At 39.5% G+C, this 16,323-nt stretch overlaps 1 protein-coding gene across 11 annotated transcripts in view; it reads right to left on the reverse strand.

Moving 5' to 3' along the window:
* The window catches only part of LOC112052608 (uncharacterized), a 106,719-nt gene that overhangs the window by 34,678 nt on the left and 55,718 nt on the right, over nucleotides 1-16,323 (reverse strand). For 10 of the 11 annotated variants that reach the window (XM_052881605.1, XM_052881604.1, XM_052881603.1 and 7 more), the window contains 28 exons: nucleotides 15,963-16,295; nucleotides 15,580-15,879; nucleotides 15,168-15,491; nucleotides 13,817-14,755; nucleotides 12,728-13,660; nucleotides 12,322-12,633; nucleotides 11,936-12,244; nucleotides 11,550-11,864; nucleotides 10,493-10,813; nucleotides 10,102-10,416; nucleotides 9,686-10,015; nucleotides 9,293-9,601; nucleotides 8,913-9,215; nucleotides 8,204-8,839; nucleotides 7,726-8,037; nucleotides 7,163-7,498; nucleotides 6,376-6,981; nucleotides 5,116-5,742; nucleotides 4,426-4,734; nucleotides 4,016-4,342; nucleotides 3,556-3,855; nucleotides 3,162-3,467; nucleotides 2,428-3,069; nucleotides 2,032-2,346; nucleotides 1,534-1,860; nucleotides 1,160-1,453; nucleotides 772-1,077; nucleotides 60-692 (listed from right to left, as the gene is read on the reverse strand). In XM_052881605.1, coding sequence (XP_052737565.1) covers nucleotides 60-692; nucleotides 772-1,077; nucleotides 1,160-1,453; nucleotides 1,534-1,860; nucleotides 2,032-2,346; nucleotides 2,428-3,069; nucleotides 3,162-3,467; nucleotides 3,556-3,855; nucleotides 4,016-4,342; nucleotides 4,426-4,734; nucleotides 5,116-5,742; nucleotides 6,376-6,981; nucleotides 7,163-7,498; nucleotides 7,726-8,037; nucleotides 8,204-8,839; nucleotides 8,913-9,215; nucleotides 9,293-9,601; nucleotides 9,686-10,015; nucleotides 10,102-10,416; nucleotides 10,493-10,813; nucleotides 11,550-11,864; nucleotides 11,936-12,244; nucleotides 12,322-12,633; nucleotides 12,728-13,660; nucleotides 13,817-14,755; nucleotides 15,168-15,491; nucleotides 15,580-15,879; nucleotides 15,963-16,295 — 11,619 coding nt within the window. The remainder of the gene's footprint in view (nucleotides 1-59; nucleotides 693-771; nucleotides 1,078-1,159; nucleotides 1,454-1,533; nucleotides 1,861-2,031; nucleotides 2,347-2,427; nucleotides 3,070-3,161; nucleotides 3,468-3,555; nucleotides 3,856-4,015; nucleotides 4,343-4,425; nucleotides 4,735-5,115; nucleotides 5,743-6,375; nucleotides 6,982-7,162; nucleotides 7,499-7,725; nucleotides 8,038-8,203; nucleotides 8,840-8,912; nucleotides 9,216-9,292; nucleotides 9,602-9,685; nucleotides 10,016-10,101; nucleotides 10,417-10,492; nucleotides 10,814-11,549; nucleotides 11,865-11,935; nucleotides 12,245-12,321; nucleotides 12,634-12,727; nucleotides 13,661-13,816; nucleotides 14,756-15,167; nucleotides 15,492-15,579; nucleotides 15,880-15,962; nucleotides 16,296-16,323) is intronic. The other variant, XM_052881602.1, reaches the window with a different exon arrangement.

A 16,323-nucleotide genomic window follows, 5' to 3' on the forward strand; every position in this document is an offset into this window, starting at 1 on the left:
ACATTTTATAAAAGGAAGAAAAAAATGTGTGAATTATGTAAAAAAAATAATGCACCTACCTTCGAAAACACAGTATTTAAAAGGGTCTCCGGTGTAGCCAAGTAAACATGTACACAGTGGCAGGTGATTAACTACTTGGCATATGGCATTTGTTCCACAGCTACCAGGACAGGGGTCTTTACATTTATTACTTATGCAAGCTTTATTAGACGGGCAGTCTGTGTTGATGACACATTCCGGTCGACAACCTTCGTAAGGGTTACCGATGTAACCTTCCATGCATGAACAAGATCCCGCATCATTTCTTTCTTTACAAACTGCGTTTGATCCGCACGGTGACGGCGAGCAAGGTGTTGAGATTTCTTTAATATAAGCCACTTCGCGGGTACAGCCAAAGAAAGGATCTCCTACGTATCCGTGAGCACACAAACAAATAGGAGAATGACTGACTACTTTACATTCAGCGTTAATACCACACACTCCTTCGCATGGATTGACACATTTCATGTTAATACAAGATAAGTGTGATGCGCATTCTTCGTTACTGGTACATTCAGGCTTGCAGTATGGCGGCTGGCCGGTATAACCTTCTAAACAAGTACATGAAGGTACTTCGTTGATATCCTTACATATTGAATTGGGGCCACAAGGAGAAGGTGTGCAAACATTCAAACGATCTTTCTGTTTTTCTGCTGTAAAATTTGCAATTATAAACATAAATTAAACTTTCAATGAAAAAAAAAAACAAGTTATTACAGCACTGTTACTTACGTAAAATTAAACATCTAGAGAACGGATCTCCTGTATAAGTTGATGGACAGCTACATATAGGATTGTGATTTACTACTTTGCACTCCGCATTTACACCGCACGCTCCAACACACGGATTTACACAGTGTTGGTTGCTGCAAGCTTGGTCTAAGCGACACTCAGCACTAATTATACATTCAGGCCGGCAAGCGGGAGGTGTACCGATAGTGTTAGGTGCGCAAGAGCACACAGCTTGTCCATTAAATTCCCTGCACTGACTGTTTGGACCACACGGCGAGGGATGGCAGGGATTGATATTGATTAGCTCTGAAAATTTTAGATGATTGAGTTTTGTGTTCTTCCAAAAAAAAATCTATTAAAGAAATCTTTATGATTAGTATGAACTCACCTACAATTTGGCGACATTCTAAAAATGCATTACCCGTAGTTCGATCAGGGCAGCTGCACATTGGGATGTGATTGACTACGTTACATACGGCGGTAGGAGCGCATGTGCCTGGGCAAGGATCCATGCATTTGTTTTTGATACAAGCTTTATTGCGTTCACAGTCAGAGCTTTGTACACATTCAGGTCGACAGCCGCTATACGGATCACCGTGGAATTCAGGTATACAGCGGCATTTACCGTTATCGCATTCAGCATTAGCTCCACAAGGTGAAGGATTACATAAGTCGACTTCAACTAAAACGTTAAATTTATTTATTTTATAAACATAAGATTAAATTTCATCAATAAATATGAAAACATCATACAAATATTACCTTGTAAAGGCTTCAGGTTACACTGTACGAATGCGTTTCCTATGTAATTCTCTAGGCAAGTACAAATTGCTACATGGTTCATAGTATGGCATTCAGCATTAAGGCCGCATGAGCCGGGACAAGGATCTACGCATTTTTGATTAATACACGCCAAATTGCTTGAGCAGTCTTCGTTAATAGTACATTCTGGACGACAATTAGGTGGACTACCTTCAAAGTTTGGTTGGCAAGAACAAGATGGCACACCATTTCTGTTTTGGCATTGTGAGTTTGGTCCACATGGTGAGGGCATACAAGGATCCCTTGTTACAGGAGTAAATACTGAAACTGTAAAAAGAATAATTAAACTCTACTAGCAAAGATTTGTTACAGATATACTTAAATCGTATAACTATATATCAATAAGAAACTAATAATAAATTAATAGGTAAAATCTCGATAAATTAATTAGTTTATGTAAATGTTGCATAACTTTTAAAATAATTGCTAACTTCTCACCTATAATTTTATAACAGCTAGAGAATGGATCTCCAGTGTAAGTGTCTTTACAAGTACAGATCGGACTGTGATTAATAATTCTACAATCAGTATTTAGACCACAAGGTCCAGGACATGGTGATACACATTTGTTATTCAAACACGTCTTATCGGTAGGGCATTCTGTGCTCACGACACATTCTGGCCGACAGTTGGGCGGAGACCCACGGTAATCAGCTAGACATGAGCATACACTCTGACCGTTAGTCACTCGACATTGACTATTGGGTCCACATGGCGATGGTTGACAGGGATTTGTTCGGATCTCTTCACGTTCTGAAAAATACAAATTTGTACAATCAATTTATATCTTAACGATATATAGTAGTAGAAACATAATAAAATATAAGAACTTACCTTGGAATGTACAGTATCTGAACGGATCTCCTGTGTACATAAGGCGACAAGTGCACAAAGGTGAATGATTTACAACTTGACAATCCGCATTGACTGCGCATGTACCTGGACATGGGTCAGTGCATTTATTTCTTGAGCAGGCTTTGTTGCTCGGGCAATCCGAGTTAACGACACACTCCGGTCGACAGCCTTCATATGGATCACCGAAATAGCCAGTTATGCAAACACATGCGCCTGCTCCTGAATTTTCCCTACATTCAGCGTTGGATCCGCACGGTGAAGGTGTACATGGTGACAAGGTTTCCGTAGGTATCAACGCATTGATAGTGCACTGTATAGCTGCATCACCGCTATATCCGTCTGGGCACACGCATGCTGCTGTATGACTTATTACTCGACATTCCGCATTCGTTCCACAGGCTTGAAGACACGGATTTTGACATTTCTTGTTAATACAAGCTAATTGTTGTGAGCATTCATTATTCGATATACATTCCGGACGACAGTTTGGTGGTGATCCAATAAAATCAGGCATACATAGACATGACGGAGTTTCGGATGCGGTTGGTTGACAAATCGAATTTGGCCCGCAAGGTGACGGTTGACAAGGGTTTGTTATTTCCACAGGCTCAGTTTTTATTGCTGTAAAATAAATTGTTCATCAATTGCCGTTACGCACTTTATTATGTTATTAATTATTATGTTCTTTTGATAAATAACCTTTAAATACTTACGAATAAAAATGCATCTTGTGAACGGGTCTCCTGTCATCTCTGTAGGACATGAACATATTGGATTGTGATTGATCACTTGACATATTGCAGAAACACCACAAGTACCATCACACGGGTTAATGCATTTCTGATTACTACACGCTTTGTTCAAAGGACAATCAGAGCTGGCCACACATTCGGGACGACAAGACGGAGGCGCACCAAGATATCCAGAAGTACATGTGCAAATGGCCTGGCCGTTATATTCTTTGCACTGGCTATAAGGCCCACAAGGGCTTGGTTGACAAGGATTTTGTGGCACGATGTCTGTAATAAATATTATAACACACACTATGTAATTTAACAACAAAAAGCTACTTGAATTTTACTCATTACATTTTAGATCAATACACACCTTTAACAATGCTGCATTGTACAAATGCATTTCCGGAATAATTTGGAGGACATATACAAATTGCCATATGTTTGATAACTTCGCATAGTGCATTAACACCACAAGTATTTATACAAGGATTCACACAGTGCTGCCTCACACAAGCCTTGTCCATAGGGCATTCAGAGCTGATCGTGCATTCAGGGCGGCAACCGAAATAGGGATCACCGTGGTATTCGGGTAAACATGTGCACACACCATTATCGCATACAGCATTTGGCCCACATGGAGAGGGATTACAAGGATTAATAGCAACTGGTTCTGCAATAGAGATAATAAAATTCAAATTTATTTAAATGATATGATGGTACTTGATCATCAAATTGTCTATATATTCACTGTTTACATAAATAGGACCACATTGCCACAAACATTTAGGACAATGTAGACAATGATACTTGTAATGTAAAATCTTTCTTACCACTTTCACGCTTCAAAGAACATCTTGTGAATGGATCACCGACGTAGCCTTCGAAACAAGTACAAATTGATACGTGACTTTGAACTCTACACTCAGCGTTAACACCGCACGAGCCTGGGCATGGATCTACACACTTTTCGTTTATACATGCTTTATCACTTGAACAATCTGTATTAACAGTACATTCTGGTCGACAATTTGGTGGGCTACCACTGTAATTTGGCATACATGAACAGGATGGTGAACTATTAATTTCCAAGCAATGGGAGTAGGGCCCACAGGGAGATGGCAGACATGGATTAGTTGGCACAATCGGAACGTCCACTACTGCAAGATAAATACAAAATAGTTAATAAGAGAATTCAAACATAAAACTACATTAATATGACGATTGCTAATAATTGTGATACCTTTATAGCACCGACTAAATGGATCTCCTGTGTGATGTAGTTGACAAATACAAATCGGACTATGATTGATGACCTTACAATCTGTGTTTATTCCACAGACTCCCTCACATGGGTTTTTACATTTCTGATTGATACAGGCTTGCTGTTGAGTACATTCAGAACTGACTAGGCACTCTGGTCTGCAACTAGGAGGTGAACCGATATACTCTGGCTGACATGTACACACAGCTTGACCATTTGATATTTTGCAAATACTGTTGGGTCCACACGGCGAAGGCGTACACGGGTTTCTAGACTCTACTGGCACATCTGTAGAAAATATTGTTTTATTGACAATGAGACACTAGGCCCGTGGGGCAGGAGCGCCTAGACTCTCCACAAGGAGATTAGTAAACGCCTCAGAGAGGCAACAGGCGACCCTCGGGCAAAGAATTTCAATCGCAATTTAACGCGGGAATGCTGCCTGCGTGATGGGCACCCTACTAAGGGCGGCAAGTTTTGATAAGTATTTTCAAGTATTAGTTTTAATTTATTTTAATTTTATAGTTTTAGTCAATTTATGCTTATTTTAATAGTTACATTTTGTTGTACAGTTAAGTAAATTAATACAATAATCTTTATGAAACAAGTAACTTATTAATTCTAATAACTAATATAATTTCAATTCAGACATATCTTGATAGTACTAACCATGTTGCTTTTCTCTGCACTCTTGATAAGGACTTCCAGTAAGTCCAGGCAGGCATTCGCAAATTGGTTTGTGATTAATTACGTTACAAACGGCGTTAAGGCCACATATGTTACCACATGGGTTTTTACATTTATTCTGCATACACGCCTGGTTAACGGGACAATCTGAATTTACTACACATTCGGGGCGACAACCTTCGTAGGGGTTTCCTATATATTCTGGAAGACATGTGCATGCACCGGCACCCTTGAATTCTTTGCAAACTGCATTGGGTCCACAAGGTGAGGGAGAGCATGGCGTAAGTGGCACGCTAATTATGCTGCATCCAATAAACGCATCTCCAGTGTAGCCTACGGGACACAAGCACTGAGGTGCATGGCTCAGTACTCTGCACTCCGCACCAAATCCACAGGCACCAGGACAAGGATCTTTGCATTTTTGATTGATACACGCTAGTTCGTTTGGACATTCGCTGTTGGAGATGCACTCAGGTCGACAATTCGGTGGGGTTCCAATAAACTCATCTACACATGCACATGATGGCGAGCCTCCTACTTCTCTGCAAATAGAGTTTGGCCCACATGGTGATGGCTCACACGGATTTACTTGCACTTGCGGTTCTATATCTAAAATAAATAAAGGTTTTATTTTAGTAATATATTATTCAACTAATCCGGACTAAACAAAAATATAACAACAACATTCTATTTCCTGTCTGCATGATCAAAAGAAATAGCTGAACTGTTTAAAATAAAAACTACATTCTTAATTAATATTTTAAATGAGATTCCGAGTACCTTTATTAAAGTTTATAATTTAGGTATACGTTGCTCCTAAAAAAGTACCGGTACCTTACTTAAATTAATAAGTCTCAGCTGAAATAGTAAGCAATTAAAATGAATTGAAATAGTTAAATAGGTAGTTCTCGACTGCTATTTCCTATTCTTTTCCTTCTCAATCACTTCGTATTAATTTTCCAGAAGTAAAATCTATACGAAGTGATTTCTCCTATTAAATGACAAGCAGACACTCGGCTGTAAATTGATTTATTTTCGGCCTCGACTAGTGTACCATTTTTAATTTTTATACAAAATGTTGAAATAAAATCTGTAACGATATTTATGAAGTACTCGTGAATTACTGACATGTGGTAACTATTACTCTTTTCATATCAATTAAACATATGAAATAACTATTAAGGTTATTAAAGGGTTTTAGAACCTGATGATAAACAGTAATAAATCACATAAAATACTGACCTATTTTGACACATCTTTGGAAGGGATCCCCAGTTAAACCAGATGGACATGAACAAATTGGATTGTGGTTTATTACTTGACAATAGGCACCGACACCGCAGTTCCCTTTACAAGGATCAACGCATCGTTGTCCAGAACACGCCCGGTCTAACGCACACTCAGCGCTAGTGACACACTCCGGTCTACAAGTCGGAGGGGCACCCTTATAGCCCGCCAAACATGTACAAATAGCTTGACCATTAATCTCTCTGCATTGGCTGTTAGGTCCACAGGGAGATGGGTTACAAGGATTGATTACTTCTACAGCCACAATTATTCTACATTCGAGGAAAGCATTTCCTGTATATCCTTGTGGACATGTGCACATTGGTACATGATTGTAAACGTTACATTCTGCTTGTCTTCCACAGGTATTAATACATGGGTCAATGCATTTGTTTTTGGAACATGCTTTGTTCTGTAGGCAGTCAGTATTTACAAGGCATTCTGGTCTGCAGCCAAAATAAGGGTCACCCATATAACCAGATAAGCACGTACATTCGCCGTTATTGCACTGAGCGTTAGATCCACACGGTGAAGGATTACAAGGATCTCGTTCGGAGAACACTGTAAAGTAGGTACCCAAATTAAAAATATGTTAATAAGTATATTTCTGATTTAACAGAAATCATATTTTATAATGAGAAATTATTCGGGAAGGTTACATCTTATTCTTGTGTTATAAATCTTTAAAAAAAAATTACATATTTACTAACTAAAAGAGAAAACTTAAATAAACCGCATTTACCTCCAGGTTCAGGTATTAGGACACATTGTGTAAAGGCATCTCCGCCGTATCCTTCTACGCATGTACATTGAGCAATGTGATTAAATACTCTACACTGGGCATTGAGACCGCACGCTCCAGAACATGGGTCGCGACATTTTTCATTAATACATGCTTGATTGCTGGGGCATTCGGAATTAATTGTACATTCAGGGCGACAATTTGGAGGATTGCCAATATAACCCAATTGACATGCGCACGAAGGTGAACCTCCAATATTCCGACATTCAGCATAAAGACCGCATGGTGATGATAAACATGGATCTGCCGATGGTGTGACATCCGGTGGTTGAGATACTGCAAATTAGTTCATAAAATTGTTAATTATTAATGTGTCCACTCTTGTCGATATATTGAACTTGATACTAGCATTCAATGTACACCATTCACAAGCCCCATGAGATACTAAAGTATCTATATTTAGAATTAGTAAATCCTTGATAGGTCTAATATTATCACGTGAGGTGTGTTGCTTTCTTTATCATAGTGTGCGATATGTATATAATTTTATTTGTATAAATTACCTTTCATTGGGAAACATCTGGTGAAAGGGTTTCCAGTAAGACCAGGTTTACACACACAGATTGGGCTGTGATTTATAACGTTACAATTTGCGTTGTCTCCACAGCTGTTTATACAAGGGTCAGAACATTTTTGGTCTATGCAAGCCAAGTTTGGTGGGCATTCGGAGCTTACAATACATTCTGGACGACAATTAGGTGGTGACCCCATAAAAGTGGGCAAACAGGAACATACGGCTTGTCCGTTGATTTCTTTGCATTGGCTATTTGCGCCACATGGAGATGGGCTACATGGATTCTCATCCGCAATTTGCGCTAAAATAAAAAGATCATTTCATTATGGTTAAAAATAAATTGTTCAAAAACGTTTAAAATAGGCAGTGGAACAAAATGAATATTTCATAGGCGAAGTCGCCGTTAAACTAATTCCTATTACGAATATATATTTTTATTAACATATTTGTTACAAACAAATACTTACGTTCTTGAATAATCGTACAATAGCTAAAGGGGTTTCCGGTATATCCTGTTTGACATATACAATTCGGCATATGATTATTCACTTGACATAAAGCATTGGAGCCACAAGTGCCCGGACATGGGTCTATGCACTTCATTCTTGAACAAGCTTTATTCAGAGCACAATCAGAATTGACTACACATTCAGGTCGGCATCCCTCATACGGATTGCCAAAATAGTCATCTAAACATTGACATGCTCCCACACCATTTTGTTCTCGGCATATAGCATTTGAGCCGCATGGACTTGGACTACAAGGCTTCAAAATCTCTTGAGGTATAAAGGCCACGGGACTACATTGTGAAAACGGATCTCCTGTGTATCCCACTGGGCATACACACATAGGTGAGTGATTGACGACTCTACACTCAGCGTTAGTTCCACAACTTCCCACACAAGGGTCACTACATTTTTGATTCAAACAGGCTAAATTATAATCACACTCATTGTTGCTTATGCACTGTGGTCTACAGTTTGGCGGAGATCCCTTGTAGCCTCCTAAACACGCACAAACTGGACCTTCTCCACTGATTCTACACGTCGAGTGTGGTCCGCATGGTGAAGGATCACATGGATCAACTTGTTGATATTCGACTACTAGAAAATAAAATTATTGTTAATTAAGAAAGTAATTTTAAATAACGCAAAATTCTCACAAAAATTTACTTACTTAATACTGAGCATTTTATAAATGGATCGCCTGTAAATGACGCCGGGCATGAGCATATAGGATTATGATTGATCACATCGCACACTGCCGCTACTCCACATGCACCAATACAAGGGTTGACACATTTTTGATTCTGACATGCTTCTTTTAGGGAGCACTCAAGGCTGACTACGCACTCAGGCCTACACGTAGGTGGACTGCTGCGATATCCAGGTAAACATGAACAAACTGCTTGTCCGTTAGATTGCTGGCACTGGCTATTTGGTCCACAAGGTGATGGATTACAAGGGTTGACGTTTGTAACTAAAATTTCAAAAATTGTTGAATAAATATGTAATCAACTGTTTAAATATGATAGGTTTATATAAAAAAAATGTTACCTGCAACAGGCCGACACTCTACAAACGCGTTGCCACTCATACCTTTTGGACATGTACACATTGGGATATGATTATTGACATCACACACAGCATTGAGTCCACACGTACCAATACAGGGGTTTACACATTTATTGCGTTGACAACCTTTATCTTGAGGGCAGTCTGTATTATAAACGCATTCCGGTCTACAACCAAGGTAGGCGTCACCGTGATATCCCAATAAACAAGAACAGACGCCATTCTCACACTTTGTATTCGGCCCACATGGGCTTGGTGAGCATGGATCGAGCTGAGGCTCTGGTGTGAAATCTGTAAAATGTTCATATGGTTTAGCTATTTGAATAAAACTTGTACGTTTGAATTTTTTCAAATATATACATTATACATTTTTACCTTTAATGGGCTTAGGTCTGCATTCACGGAATGGGTCACCAGTAAATCCTTCAGCACACAAACAGACTGGTACGTGATTTTGCACAAAGCATTCTGCATAAATTCCACATGCGCCTTCGCAAGGATTTCGACATTTTTCCCGTACGCAGGCTTGATTGCTAGGACAATCAGAATGTATAACACACTCGGGTTTGCAAAAAGGTGGCGATCCGGTGTACGATGGCAGGCATGAACACGTTGCCATATCATTGATATTTCGACATTCAGCATAAAGACCACATGGTGATGGAACACAGGGATTTGTTGATGTTGTTGTAATTGCAGATATATCTAAAATTAGAAAATTTTAATGAAGAACGATTCTTGAATTTTCTTATTATATCTATGCAATATCAAGAATTGATAAAAAAACTCACGCAATATTTGTGTGCATGTGGTAAATGGATTTCCAGAATATCCTTGGAGACAGGAACATATGGGGCTGTGGTTTATTACCTTACATTCAGTATTTTTTCCGCAGGGCTTAGGGCACGGATTGATACATCTATTATTGATACAAGCCTTATTTGGTTTACATTCTGCATTTACAACACACTCTGGTTTACAGTTTGGAGGTGAACCAATGTAATTATTCAAACATGAACATACTGGCTGTCCATTTATTTCCTTACATATAGCATTAGCTCCACACGGTGATGGATTACAAACGTTTGTCACTGATATTTCTTCACCTTAAAAAGATTTATACTCTTTAAATAAAATACACAAAAGTCGTAGTAGATGAAGAAGAAATATTCAATTACTTACCTCTCATAATAGAACACATTGACAATGGGTTCCCTGAGTAGCCCGTTTTACAATTGCATGTAGGTTTATGATTTGTAACAAAACAATTTGCATTGTATCCGCATACTCCCGGACATGGATCTGTACATTTATTTCTGTTGCATGCTAAAACCAGGGGACAATCAGCGTCAGCTAAGCATTCTGGCCGGCAGCCTTGATATGGGTCGCCAAAATAGTCCGAAATACATGTACATGATCCAGCATTTCCTTGTACATTACACACAGCATTTGCACCGCAAGGAGACGGTTCACAGGGATTTAAGTATTCAATCTTTTGTGGAGCTGAAATAGTAGTATAATTTATGAATGAACTTACCATTAATATTCAGTCACCGTGGTAGAAGCACTTCCTTGGTCCGAAGCGTTAGTCGAAGCTTACTGGGCTCGGCGACATTTAGTGACCTTTCTAATTTGACGACGGCGATTCTATTTAGCCGCCCATCCAAAAGCGGCCGCCTCAGCTAACGGCCTAAGCTTACTGTAAGTGCGTTGTTATCTCCGCGTGCTCCAATCATAAGCAAGGCATTAATTTCACAAAAATAAATTATAAATATTGTTACTTCCCTTCTGAAAGCACTTTAAAAATCTAAATGATTAAACATAATTTAAGTTACCATTTCCGCATGTTTGTGTTTAACTTTTAAGCGTATTATAGATATTGCAAAGATGAATTCGCCCACAAACTAGCCGGCGGGCATGGTCGCCAGGCAGCCTTAAAGCTCAAACATCAATGCAACTCTATTACGAATTAGTAGACTGTGTAAGGCGTGACCGTAAAAACATTTTAAGCACACATTTTAAAGCATGAATTATCACGCTTTGCAAAGCGGATGGTTATAGGCATTTTTCCTTTTTGCTATGATGTTCGCAATGTTAATAAAATTGTATTTATATTATATTAAAAACCTTTTGATACATTTAAAAATACAAAGTATTTTTACAGATTTACACGAATAGTACTCTTCATTTACGAATACCAATACTGTAAAGGTAATACTTACTAAAAACGAAATCTTACCTTGAGTACGAGTACAACCCTGGAAAGGATCACCTTGTAAACCGGGTTCACAGGCACAAGTTGCTCGATGATCTACGACAGAGCAAACTGCACCGGGGCCGCAAGCCTGCGCGCAAGGATCCTTGCATCGCAGAGCAACACAGGCCAAGGCGGCTGGACATTCAGCGCTTATAGTGCATTCTGGCCGACAATTTGGAGGAGATCCGATATAACCAGGTTGACAACTACAAGCTGGTGTATCGCCGGTTTTCAAACATATCGAATTTGGCCCACAAGGTGACGGCTGACAGGAATCCTCCGGTATAGGTGGAGGTGCTAAAAAAATACAGTTTTTTAATCACAGTTCACATACATGAGTTCTTAATGATTCTCAAAATGTTCATTACCTGGTAATGGGTAGCAATAACTAAATGGATCACCAGTGAGTCCATCATTACACGTACATATTGGCGAGTGGGCTATAACTTGGCAACGAGCTCCACGGCCACACGCGCCTTCGCAAGGGTCGCGACAACGTCTATCGACACAAGCCATTTGAAGTTTGCATTCTGAGCTCACAAGACATTCCGGTCGACAAGATGGAGGTGAACCAATGTGGCCAATTCTGCACGAGCACGCAGCTGCACCATTAGCACTCACTGTACATTCACTGTACGGACCACATGGTGATGGACTACAAGGCGATTTAGGTTTTTCTGAGAAAATTAAAATTGTTGATGAATATTATGTATTTTAAAATAATGTTCAATAATGTTCATATTGTGAAAATTACCATCCAAAATAATTTCTGTACAAAACGCAAATGGATCTCCTGCCGTGTTTGGTGGGCAAGTACATGATGGTATGTGGTTATTCACAGAGCAAGTTGCTCCAGTTCCACATGCTCCCGGGCATGGATCAATACATCTTCCGCCTTGGCACGCACGAGTTGGTGAGCATTCACCGTTAGTACTGCACTCCAGTCGACATCCTGAGTAGGGATCACCAAAGTAATTGGGAGCACATGAACAAGCTCCTGATTCGCATACAGCATTACTGCCGCATGGCGATGGATTACAAGGATCAGCGGCAGGAGTTGGTGTAACTGAAAAATTTTTTTTTTGTAATTAGGCGTATTAGACAAATTCGAATCTTTAAAAATTATTAAAGGGCGTCGCATGATTAGATAAATATCTTACCTATTACTTCGGAACATTGGATAAACGGATCACCCGAAAATCCTGTTGGACAGCTGCAAATCGGTATATGATCTTGGACCCTGCATTGTGCTTTAAAACCACAAGAACCTTCACAAGGATTTGTACATTTTTCTGCTATACATGCTTGATGTGATGGGCAATCTGTATTAACGAGACATTCAGGGCGACAATTTGGTGGGGCTCCCATGTAGCCAATCAAACAAGAGCACGACGGGAACTCTTTTATAGCACGACATTCGCTATAAGGGCCACATGGGTTAGGATGACATGGTTCAGTAGGTTCGACTTTGGAATATTCAATTTCGCGGCAAGCACTAAAAGGATCGCCTGTAGTGCCTGCAGGACAGCTGCATAAAGGACTATGATTTATAACTTGACAATGTGCACCTATTCCACAAGTACCTCTGCAAGGATCAGCGCATTTAAATTTGTGACATGCACGATCTGATGGACATTCGCTACTGACGGTACATTCAGGCCGGCAATCAGGCGGAGCACCTATGTATTCTGGTAAACATTCACAAGAAGCTAATTCGCCATTTTCTCGGCATACACTGTTAGGGCCACAAGGTGAAGGTTGACATGGTCTAATTTCTTGTAGTGGTTCAGTTTTATCACATCGTAAAAATGGATTTCCTGAGTAACCTTTAACGCAAGCACATGTTGGTACGTGATTTACAACTGTACATTCTGCGAGTGTTCCGCAAATTCCAGGACAAGGATCTGTGCATTTGTTTCTTATACAAGCTTTATCAGCGGAACAATCAGAACTTAAAACACACTCAGGGCGACAGCCTTCGTATGGATTTCCTTGATAACCTTCCAGGCATGCGCACGCTCCGGCGCCGTCTCTTTGACTACATACTGCATTGGCACCACACGGAGATGGGTCACAAGGTTTCACAACATTTTCTGTAACAAATAAAATGTCAAATAATTGTAAACTGTAAAGTAAGAAACAACATATCATATTATTTTCCGTATTCGCTTAATGAAAAAATAAAAACTCCATAAAGCTATACATATAAAAAATATTATTTTTAAGACAAGTTTTGTAATAAAACTTACCTTCTAAAGGCAGACATTGCAAGAATGGATTTCCGGTATATTTCTCTTTACAAATACAGGAAACTGTGTGGCTCACAATAATGCAATCCGCGTTTATTCCACAAGATCCTGGACATGGATCAATACACTTGTTTCTGACGCAAGCTTGGTTAGATGGACAATCTGGATTTATAACGCATTCCGGTCTACAGTTTGGTGGTTGTCCAACGTAGTCGTCTATGCATCTGCAGTTTGCTTTACCATTTCGTTCGAGACATAATGCGTTTGGACCGCATGGTGAAGGATTGCAAGCGTCTACTGGATCAGGAAGTATGGCTACTACATCATAGCAGCTCTTGAATGGATCTCCGGTCTGTCCTGGATTGCAGCTACATATAGGACTATGATTGATTACTTCACATCGAGCTGATAATCCACAGGCATTGATACATGGATTGATACACTTTTGATTGACACAAGCTTTAGTTGACGGACATTCCGAACTAACTATACATTCGGGTCTGCATGCTGGTGGTGAACCTTGGAATCCTTCAATGCAAGCGCACACTGCCGTATTATCTGATGTTCTACATATACTATTCGGTCCACATGGCGATGGATGACATGGGTCTTTTGGAGTGGCTCTTTCTTTTTCAATCGGTTGGCAGTGTGTGAAAGGATTACCAGTGTAATCAGTCATACAAGAACAACTTGGTATATGATTAATTACATCGCATTTTGCATTTTGACCACAAACACCTGGGCAAGGATCGCGGCATTTATTTCTGAAACACGCTTTGTCTCTAGGACATTCTTGACTTCCAGTGCATTCAGGTCTACATGATTCGTACGGATTGCCGCTATAATTAGGTAAACACGTGCAGAAACCATTATCACATTTTGCATTCGGTCCACATGGAGATGGGTTACAAGGATCGGATGGAAGTGGTGTCGTAGGCGCTGAAATATAAGCAAAAGTTATTAAAACACTAACGGAAATCGAATTATAATACTAATTCTATTTACGCATTCTATTCTGTTATTTATTTATTAAGTAAGTTTTAAAAAAGTGCTTCCCCTTATTATTATCTAAATTATTTACTTATCTATGTATCTATACTAATATCAATAGAGCAGAAACTGCATGTAGTTTAATACAATTACTATTGGGATGGAATTATAACTTAGAAACACCAACATTATGAAATTATTTTCTTAGGAAATATTTACAAAAATAATCCGTGTTTTTAGAATTTTACAGTTATTCAAACATAACATGTAATGAAAATAACATTTTAATATTTCATAGAATTAGTACTCTAGAATCTGAGATCCAGTAAGGTATTTTATAGTATTTTTAGATTATACGAACCTTCAGTAATAGGCAAACATCGAGAGAAAGGATCTCCTGTAAAACCTTCATTGCATACACACACTGCTACGTGATTGAGAACGTGGCAGTTTGCTTCAACGCCGCAAGAACCTGGGCAAGGGTCTTCACACTTTTGTCTTACGCAAGCTAAAGAAGCAGGACATTCGGAATTGATTGTACATTCTGGGCGACATGACGGCGGAGAACCAATGTAACCTTGCAAGCAAGAGCACGCTGGGCCGCTCGCCAATAGTTGACAACGTGAGTGTGGACCGCATGGAGATGGAGTGCACGATGGAGGCCGTTCAGTTGTTGGTTGAATTGCTGCAAATAATGATGAATTCATAACTTATGCTCAATGCGTATGAGTCAAATTTATATCACCAATGCTAATAAAATATTAAATACTCACTATAACATTGAGTGAAAGGATCTCCAGTCATTCCTGATGGGCACGTACATATAGGATTATGGTTTTTAACAAGACAATGCGCTCGCAGACCACATGTATTTGGACAAGGATCGTCACATTTTTGATTGATACATGCTTTAGATGTGTCACATTCGCTGTTTACAACACATTGAGGTCGACATGATGGTGGTGAACCTATATAGTTTGGAAGACAGGAACACACTGCCTGCATATTAACTTGTCGACATTGGCTGTTAGGTCCACATGGAGTTGGCTCACATGGATTTCTTGCCGGTGTTGCTGAAATAATATTGAAATTTGTAATGAAGTTGTTTGAAAGGTACTCGTATTACCATCATTAAAATCATAAAATTATAACTTACGTTCTAAAAGTATTTCTTTACATTGGAAAAACGGATCTCCAGTATAGCCCGCAGGGCAAGAACATACGGGAACATGATTTTCAACAATGCATTGAGCCAGTTGACCACATGTTCTGGGACAAGGATCTATACATTTGAATCGCGTGCAAGCCAAGTTGAAGCTGCAGTCGTCATTACTTTCACATTCTCTTCTACATCCATTGTTACTATACGGGTCACCTTCATAGCCCTCAGAACAGAAACAAGCTCCCGCGCCATTATATTCACGGCATTCTGCGTTAGGTCCGCATGGTGATGGAGTACAAGGACTAGACGTTGGAGTCATTTCTGTAGCTGTAACAAAAATATGTATTTTATACGT

The sequence above is a fragment of the Bicyclus anynana genome, chromosome 5 (assembly GCF_947172395.1).
Source record: "Bicyclus anynana chromosome 5, ilBicAnyn1.1, whole genome shotgun sequence".
Classification (NCBI taxonomy): Eukaryota; Metazoa; Arthropoda; class Insecta; order Lepidoptera; family Nymphalidae; genus Bicyclus; species Bicyclus anynana.